Consider the following 9,490-nt stretch of genomic DNA (forward strand, 5'->3'; position numbering starts at 1 on the left):
CTTAGTAGTCGTCGCAGATATTTTCAGCTGGAGACTGCTTGCACCGAATAATTATACTTTTTTTTTTCTATGGTTGCCAAGCGGTTTAATATATTTTTTCTTTTTCTTTATTTTATTATTTTTTTATTCTTCTTAACTACTTAATTCTCAATATATACTAATACTAATTTAAATATTTTTTCTTTTTGAACAATTAGAATACGTTTTTTAAAACTAACGGAAATATATTATTGGAATTATGTTGAAAAATTAATTTTTAGCCCTTTAATTACAACGACGTAATTGACTTAGAAGTAATTAATTAATTTACAACTTAAATGACACAGCAATTTCTTACAAGACATTTGTGATAAATGTTATTTCCTGGGCACAAACAAATAAATGGGTTTACTTGAAATGTTACTACGGAGATCGTCGACTTGCCTTATCACGATGAGTGGCGGTGCTAGATTTCCCTTCAACCCAACGTTAGGTCGTTAACCTAGTTTTCAATCGTCTTAAAATCCTTCATTTTTAAGATCAACAATATTTCTTATAGCCCTTACCTCAATCAATATTATAAAATTTTTCTATCAGAGTGATATGAATGAATGGACATCAAGATGTATGGTTGGAGTAAAACAACAGAGTATAAAAGATGTATTTAGAATAGTTGCGTTTACTTTTATATTTTTAAGAGGGAAAAACCGAGAAAGCGAAAGAGAGGGAGAGAAAGAGAGGGAGAGAAAGAGAGAGAAAGGGGAACGCGAAATTACTCACGATCATCATTCCTCTGCATCCGTAACCCTCTCGAGAAAAGGTTGTAGGCTGAATGGAAGCTCTTGACCGTAGAATAGAACCCACGTCGCGGCTCTCCCAGGATTTAAATTAGGAAACAATTTCATTAGCAGCCCAGAAGGTAGCGCGAGTTCCTTTGTTCACCGACGCACAGTCCGTCGGTTTTATTCATCTAGCGAAAATGCGGTAAAGGATGGTTAAGTTGGTAAGCGTGGGAGAAAGAGAAAAAGTAAAAGAAAGACAAAGAGAGAGAGAGAGAGAGAAAGAGAGTGAGAGAGCCGTCGGTTGGACTTGAATGCAAGGGTGGTAGTTAGGACGAGAGGTTGAGAAGGGTTGGGGTTCTCTCTACTGGGCCATCAACTGATTGCACACCCCGCGAGACGCTGCCGTAGGGGTTACTGTTGGTGGCATTGCTACATAGACAGAAAAGGAAAGGAAAGGAAAGGGTTCACGTAATTAAACAAATCTCTAAAAGAGATATTTGGATTTAATTACGCGTCGTAATTTGACATTGGTTTATCTATAGGTGATGAAACGATTATACGCATTCAATTCGAAGATCGTAGAAACGTGTATTGCCTTTCTTCTTATCAGAATTTTTGAGAAGCGGATTAATTATGAATGTATATTTACAAAAAAAGCTATTACAATTTGTATTCTTCATTCTTCGTTGTATTAAGGAACGATAATTTAGTTCAACTTGGTATTATCATTGATTTTTGTAAAAACTTTGAGGTCTCCGTTTATAGAGAGGCAACAATCGTTGAGTAACATCAAGGGTAGATGACGAGATGGGGAAAGGTTAGGGTGGGTAAGAATGCGAACAGGAGAGAATTGTCTCGATGACGTTCTACCACTCGTCTTTGGATCCGCTTACAAAGCAGTCTCCCTCTTCATCCGGATGGTCCAAAGCGAACACCATCTAATCTAATCTCCGTTACGACAAGAGATGCCGAGTTCAAATCGAACTTGGCAGAAGCCTTGGCCTCCCGGTTTCTCTTCTTATTCTTTTCCTTATTCTTCTTCTTCTTCTTCTTTTTCTTCCTCTACTATTTTTCGATTCTCTTTCTACATTCGGTTCTCCTATCATCCTCGAAGGGTTCGAGATAGGGTGCTCGTGCAGTAACCAATCTTTATCTTGATTATGCAGCGCCAACGCCACCGATCCGAGCCAATCTCCCGTCTAAGGCGTTGCCAAATAAGGTCTTAAGGAGCCGAGAAAGCTATCGATCACACTGTTTTAGAGCCTCTTTCTTTTCCTTCTTCCAATTCTCTATCTATCCATCTACCTATCTCTCTATCTTTATATGAATTCGACCAGCTCGTACAATTTGCAATGGAGAACAGGTTCGACGTCCTTCCGCCTTTGCGCGACGCGATATGCAAAAGAAAATGTGATCGCTGCAGCGAGTTAATGGCTTCGATATACCCTTTCGATTATCGGCCTTTACGAAGCCTTTGAGAATCAATTTTTCCCTTCCTCGGTCGAACGATAACGGTAATATCTTTCCTTCCTAGTCTTGCTAGACATTATCATTTCGTTGTACCAACTATAGGGAAACGTGTCGTGAGAATATCGTTATAGCGTAATAAAAACTATTAATGTTCTAGGAGAATATAATTTTAAAGATAAATCAATATGATGAAGAAAGAAATAATCGAGAAACGAGTAATGAAATATAATGTGTTTTTTATATTTTATTTTAACTAGATAATTTTCGATAGAAATCGATAACGAAAATAAAAGTAATGAATAATGCTTACCGATCGGAAAAATTAAAGTGCTCGTTCTCTGATATTCGTAAATTTTGATAGAAGAATTTTGGTTTATGACTTTATCAATGTTTCATTGTCTGTTAATAGAAAAATAAAACTAAAGACTTAAAATGTGATTTTTAAAAATCAACTGCAAATGTAGAGAGAATTGCGAACGGAATTGAAAGCAATTGGATGGATTCATTGACTGAAAATATTCAGAACAATGGAAAAGATAGTAATGTCAATTTGACTTAATCTTAAGATGTATTTTAGAATCTAGATTTCAGCGTCGAACAAGCTATTAAAATTAAATTCATTATGGTTGGTTATCAAAAGAGTACCATTTAGTCGGAAATTCAATTACTCTTCCGATTGACTTTTATCAGTGCGTTTTGATTGGTTTTCGGTTACAATGAACAATTCCGGGTGTTACAGATAGCTGGTTTTGTAGCAAATTATTTAGATACGTTTAGCAAAATCGTTGATATTTCAACACGATTACGTAGCAACGTGTACAGCTACGAGTAACCATTTGTTCATGTCAACAGCCGTCATAATTGCATATTTTTTTTATTGAACTATCGACGTTTATTATATTGGATAAGATCGTTTATAATAAAAACGTGAGATTTCTTATTGCAAGAAGACTGATTCGATGTGGTTCACAAGTTTCTGTGGTATTGTGCCAGCGTTTGAAAGAAATCGAATAAAAAGTGAGACGATAGAAAGTCGTTTTCATCATTCTTTGTAAATTAGTATTTCTCCGTTTCGAGAACGTAATGCTTGGACGCACTATCTTCGTGCTTGTCAAAGAGATGATTGTTTTTATAAAACTCACGATTTGAAGTAATTTAAAAGTACCTATAAAAAGCATAAAAACATTTTTATTGCCATAATTTAACATAGACGATAGACGTTAAACTTCCGTAATTATGTGCTTATTGTTTTACATTTAGTTACTGGACTAATATATTCACTGATCATTGCTTTTTATTCTAATACCAATTTATAATATTTGTAATAAGAAATCTTATTGGAAGAGATAATAATTATAAGAGTTTTATCTATCTTTAAAATACGTCATATATTTTAATGAAAAAGTATATGATTTCCGATTATTTTCAAATAGTATACGAATGGTAGGTATAAGTAATAGTAATCAACAATGAGAGAAAGTGTGAAGTGGGAAGTCGAGTTTACGAAGGCACGTTCGTTGATTCTTAAAGAATCGGAGAACGTAGAACGAAGAAACCAAGTAGTTTCAGTGGTCGGACGAAGGAAAGTAAATTCATCGGAAACGGTCGATCCGTGACGGAAGTAACAATCCAACGATATTTAAGTGAGAACAGTCGAGCTCGAGCTTGTCAGTAGCTGAAGCCGAATGTGATTGGATATCAAAATGACAAGCATCAAGACACTCCTACCGATTATTTTCCTTCTTTATTGCACTTTTCTACTTCAGAAGATTTGTCAAGCAAAAGATTTGCAGGCCAAGGTTTTGGAGGAACATGTTTTTCCAATAAGGGATGTTGAAAGCCATATAGAACTAAAAGATGATCTAGAAAGTGCTGCAACGAGTCACAAACAGCATGGACATCATCACCAGTCTGGTGGTGGTCAGGAACATCATGCCGATCATCATGAGGAGCACGGTGAAAAGGGTGATAAAGGTTACAAGAGTCATCATCATCACGATAAGGGTGATCATGGTAAACACGATAAAGAACATCATGCCGGACATCACGAGGAACACGGTGGCCATAAGAAAAGTCATCACGATTTAGATGAGAAATACGGTGAGCATCACGAGGGAGAAAAGGGACACAAAGGTGGCAAGTTCGGAGAGAAAAAGGGTCACAAGAAAGGACACAAGACCAAGGGTTATCACAACAAATTCCATAAAGATGAGTATCATAAAGAGCACAAGTTTTACGATGATTATCATAAGGGTGGTCATCACGAGAAGCATGGTGATTTCCATGGACATCATGAAAAGAAGGAAGGTCATCATAAGAAGGGCGAACACAAACATTCGGGATATGAGGAGGATCATCATGGTAAAAAAGGACATCACGACAAGGGCCACCACGATGAGGAACATAAAGGACATCACGGCAAGCACGGACACGAAGAGCACCACGCTCATCATGATTCCTATGGCAAGAAGGGTGATCATCATTCTGGAAAGAAGTATGGTTTCAAAAAGGAACATTAAAATTAATGTTTTTATAACAGTAAAACGTCTAAAGAGACTCTTAACTTTGAGAGCGAAAAATGTGTGAGACAGATGTGATATTTTTTAGTTAGTTATATAGATCATTTTACGAATGAAAATTATAGGAACTAGGAATTATATATATGAATGGAGGTCACTTCATTTGCTTAATCAAATACTATTATTATTTAATTAAAATAATAATTTATCGACATTTGCTGTCGAAATAAAAGGACTGCGATAAGTTTTTTTTTGAACATGGAAAAGTTAATTATTAAAACCTTGAATAATTTAAGCCGATCAAAGATGATAAAGGTACAAGAGTTCGAAGTAATAATCGGATATGGAATGTATTTAACGTGACAGTTTTTAAATATTTATGCAAATGTAAATTGAAAGTTGTATTATAATCTAGTTTATACTTAATATTATTAAACGTTGATTTTAACATTTGTTTTAATTAAATCAATTTTAATAATTTGAAATTAATGATTATAATAATAATTTATAATGATCTTATTGTGAAGATATTGAAAATAATACTTTTATATTCTTCGTCTCATACGAATTAGTCAACAAAAATGGTTTAAGTAAATCTAAAATACATTAAGGATATAAGCAATTATCTCTTTGAACTTTTTTTGATAATGGAACAAGTAATCTTTTTTATGGTTTATATTTGTCTGAGTAGCTGTATTATTGTTCAAACGGCAACACGATATTGAGCCTTATCGGTTTGTCGTGATTTATTGCCAACGTTTTCCTTCACGAGTTTTCTTGCTACTTTTTTTAAGGACTCATACCGCAATAAAAGGATTGTATTGGATGAAAATTGTAGGATCGAACTTACATCTCCTTGATTTTTTTTCCTTTCTAAAATGAAATTTCACAAGTGGTTAACAAAAAATCGAGTCGATACTTGATACGTTTTTAAAATACAATAAAAACCGTGATAAATTCATTAATTTTCTTTCTAAATATAGATTTATTCGTACACAAATACATACGTTTTATCATTCGCTTGAAAATACTTGATAAGTAATTATTTCCTTTCTTTCTTGCTTTAACATAAAAAAATAGAGGTCTTAAAATAATTAATAATCTATTATATAGAAATCTTTTCCTAACTCGCTAAGAACGAATAGAAAGTCGTTATAAAATTATTGAACGAGAGATATAAAAATAATACTCCGCATCGAAAGAGATATTAAGGATTTTTATTTAAAAATTTGTCTAGGCGACACAATAGGATACAAACCCGATAATCTATTATACATATTATACCAATCGCGATACGGCGACATTTTCTGCGTTTGGTTTGTTCGGTTACAATTGTGAATTTTGAATTTTGTTGTAGGAAATGACCAACGAAGCTTTCTCACGTATTTCCTATCCCCTTTTATATTTTTTTGTTTCCTCTCTCTTTTTCGACCTATATACGAGCAGAGTACTCGGGTATTCGCTTTTTGCTAAATTGACGCGGCTGTTACGATATATCTAAATGTTTGTACGATTCAGATATATTTTCTCTCTTTTTTTTCTCTCTTTCTCTTTTTCTCTTGTCTCTTATATTTTCATGTTAGTGAATGCATTATTCGTTATTCACGTTTGAGCATGCACACACATTATGTCGATATGCGAACGGGCAGCCGGTGTAACCGTCGAAAACACGTGTTCGCGTTAATTCGAATCCCTGGCGCCTTCTGCATCGGAAATGTTGGTGCTAATAACGCAAAAGAGAGAAAGAGAAGGTACGACCTATTAACTAGGGATAGCAAATAAAGCGAAACGTGATATTATATAACTTCTCTTTCTCATAACTTTGATGAGCGCATATTTTACACATCGTTTATTATTATTTTATCGACCGATAATCTTCCATTTCTATATTAAATAAAAAAATCCAATTTGATATTAATTTGTAAGCATAATTATATTTGGAATAATTTATGTGCAGATTTGATATTATTATTATTTTTCAATGCATAAGTAAATATATTATTTATATCTAGCTAAATTTGATTTCATATGTATAAATTATTATATTATATTATATATAAAGTTTCAATTAGATTAAAAATTTAGTAAAGTATTCGACCTTACATTGGAATAAAAATAAAAAGGTAATAATCGAGGGATTAGCAATTTTTACTATATCATTTTATGCAATATTAAATACATATATATATATCCGTACGCGCTAGTTCGCACATTCTAAGATAACCAAGAAAGGGCAGCGTATAAACAAGTTAAGCTTGGCCATAGTATTTAATCCGCGAGCTCACGACCATCAAAAGAGCTTGCCTTATGCGGCTTCACGATGCAATTTTCATTACACTGCTCTAGTACGCGGACGCGTTTATTATTCGTAAGGTTGCTGCCGCCTTGTGAAAATTTTATCAAAGGTTCTTCTACTTATATAAGACGAGCTTAGGACGGTGGCGCCGGTATGCTGTATTGTCTGATATCAACTACCCCGTCTAGCTGGTTTCTCCTTTAGCGACAAGGGCACAACGACGATGAGCTTCAAGAATTCGTAGGATTTGCATACTGCCTTTACTAAGTGAGTTATATTGTCTTATTATTTTTCTCTTTCTCTTTCATTTATTTTTCTTCTACAATTCTAGTATATTAAGCTGCGTGTTAATTTTTAGTAAAGAAGTATTAACAAAGCGAATTTATATAGCGATAATAATGACAGCAAAGATAAGTTAATAAATGGATAAAATTAATTTTATGATCTATTTTTTATTAATGATTATTTTTATTATATTTTTTTTTACTATCAATTAATCCATTTCCGTAATTACTATAATTATTTTTTAAATTGATAATACAAGTATATAAATATATTGATAATTTCTATTAAATAACGGAGATTATTATCCAGGCTTTTGATAAATTTTTAATCATAGTTTATGAAGCTAATCCAATTCGTTTTAACGTTCAAAGAAGGTGATCAGTCAGAGGTGTGAAAGTGAGAGAACGTTACTGACTCGGAACGAGTCAAAGAGTAGGTTGAAGTTGGTGGGAAGTGGCAGGACATCCACTACTAGGATACTAGGCAAGAACGAGAGAGATTCTTACAGGGATTGCTGCTTCTGACTAGTAACTGACTGCTATTTGCATTGTTAATTAATAGCCATTATTCTCTCTCTGAGAAATTTCGTCTGAAAGTCATAGCATTCAAAGAGATATAACGATTTTCATTGAAACTAGTTTGTCATTTAATCCAATCGTCTATCAAACACATCAGTAATACATGGTTGATTTAAACATTATACATTATTTTTACTGGAAATTTAAATATCCAAGCTTTTAAAATTTGCTGTGAAAAATGAAAATTGCATTTTAAACTTTTTCTATGCATGATACTTACACGTACGATAACTGAGAAACTGTAATACGTTCTTTTTATTTTTAACTTGTTAAAATAAAAAGATGTAAATAAGTAATCTAGCTTATTTGTATTTGTTTTTTAAATTGCATTCATCTATGTTACATTATTTAGCTTACATAAGTTGAAGATAAAACTGATCTGGTATATGTACTGTACATATATGTACATATGTGTTTATATATAGAAAGATAATAGCAGATGCGAGGTTAACATTTCTCTCATATCACATATCACGTACGCATTTAGTGTACTGTTCCTCTTTCTCCTTTTGCTTATTTTTCTTTGTATTAGAATCACTCCAATTACATTAATTAATCCGGCAACCCATACGTGCAAAGTAGATCGAAACAATAGAGGGTACCCGCTTTTTCGTCATCGTTAAAACGAACGGCTGGGAACATCAAGTATGCTACAATAGTTTACACGAATGCGATCCTTCAAACAATGCTTTTACCAAGATCCTGTTTTTTCGAATGATAAGAGCAATGTTCGAGTTCGTAATTAAACGATCATTATATTGATTTTCTTTTCATATTATAAGATTAGATTACTCGGTGTATGTAAGGAAAAAGCTTACTTACAACATTCGGTAAAATTATATCCAATTTTATTCAATATTATCGGAATATTTTAATTACAATAAAAATTTGTCCATTGTTATATTATGGTTATTTTATAATAATGCAATTTTAAAGATCTCAATTATTTATGTGTAATATTCAAGCGTGTCCATGCGTTCTTGTGGTTATATTGATGCATATTTAAACGTATGTGGATATCTATTTTCGCTTAAGTAAAATGTTGGTAAAAGTGTGTGAATATGAAATATAAAATGAGATATGAAAGGAGATTTGAGAATGCAGGTCCTGTTAATAGTTTTTATTTCAACCGAGTTCAAAGACATTTCTACACGAATGAATAAAGTGAAAGTATTTATCTTTAAGCGTGAAGAAAAAGATCCTACCTCTGAAATAATCTTTTTACTATTTTATATAACAGAGATAGTTGGAAGATTAGTTGGAAAGGAATTTTATGACACCAACGAAGTGTAAATAATACTTTAACCGTAGCTCTTTCTTGCGATTAAGAACAAGTAGAAAAGCGATTAATGATATTTCTGGGACGTTCGTTTTATTTCTAACAAAAACAATTTATTTTAAGCGAACATTATAAACGTATTAATTAACAAAATTAACAATCAACAATATATAAATATAAAATATCATTTGAATTCCGTTACAAAATTGTACAGGATTAGCACAATTACGTTGAAAACGTTGAGGAGAACAGCAGATCGAGTGAAAGAACAGCTGGTGGTATCTCCTAATTAGATGACTTTC

At 32.9% G+C, this 9,490-nt stretch overlaps 1 protein-coding gene across 1 annotated transcript; it reads left to right on the forward strand.

Annotated features, from left to right (window-relative positions):
- The first annotated feature begins 3,934 nt into the window (after nt 1–3,934).
- On the forward strand, nt 3,935–4,750 carry LOC122524940 (histidine-rich glycoprotein). The gene has a single exon (XM_043647460.1). The coding sequence runs from the start codon at nt 3,935–3,937 to the stop codon at nt 4,748–4,750; it is 816 nt and encodes a 271-aa protein (XP_043503395.1).
- The last annotated feature ends 4,740 nt before the right edge of the window (nt 4,751–9,490 follow it).

Source organism: Polistes fuscatus, unplaced genomic scaffold (assembly GCF_010416935.1).
Source record: "Polistes fuscatus isolate 324 unplaced genomic scaffold, CU_Pfus_HIC Scaffold8, whole genome shotgun sequence".
In the NCBI taxonomy this organism is placed as follows: Eukaryota; Metazoa; Arthropoda; class Insecta; order Hymenoptera; family Vespidae; genus Polistes; species Polistes fuscatus.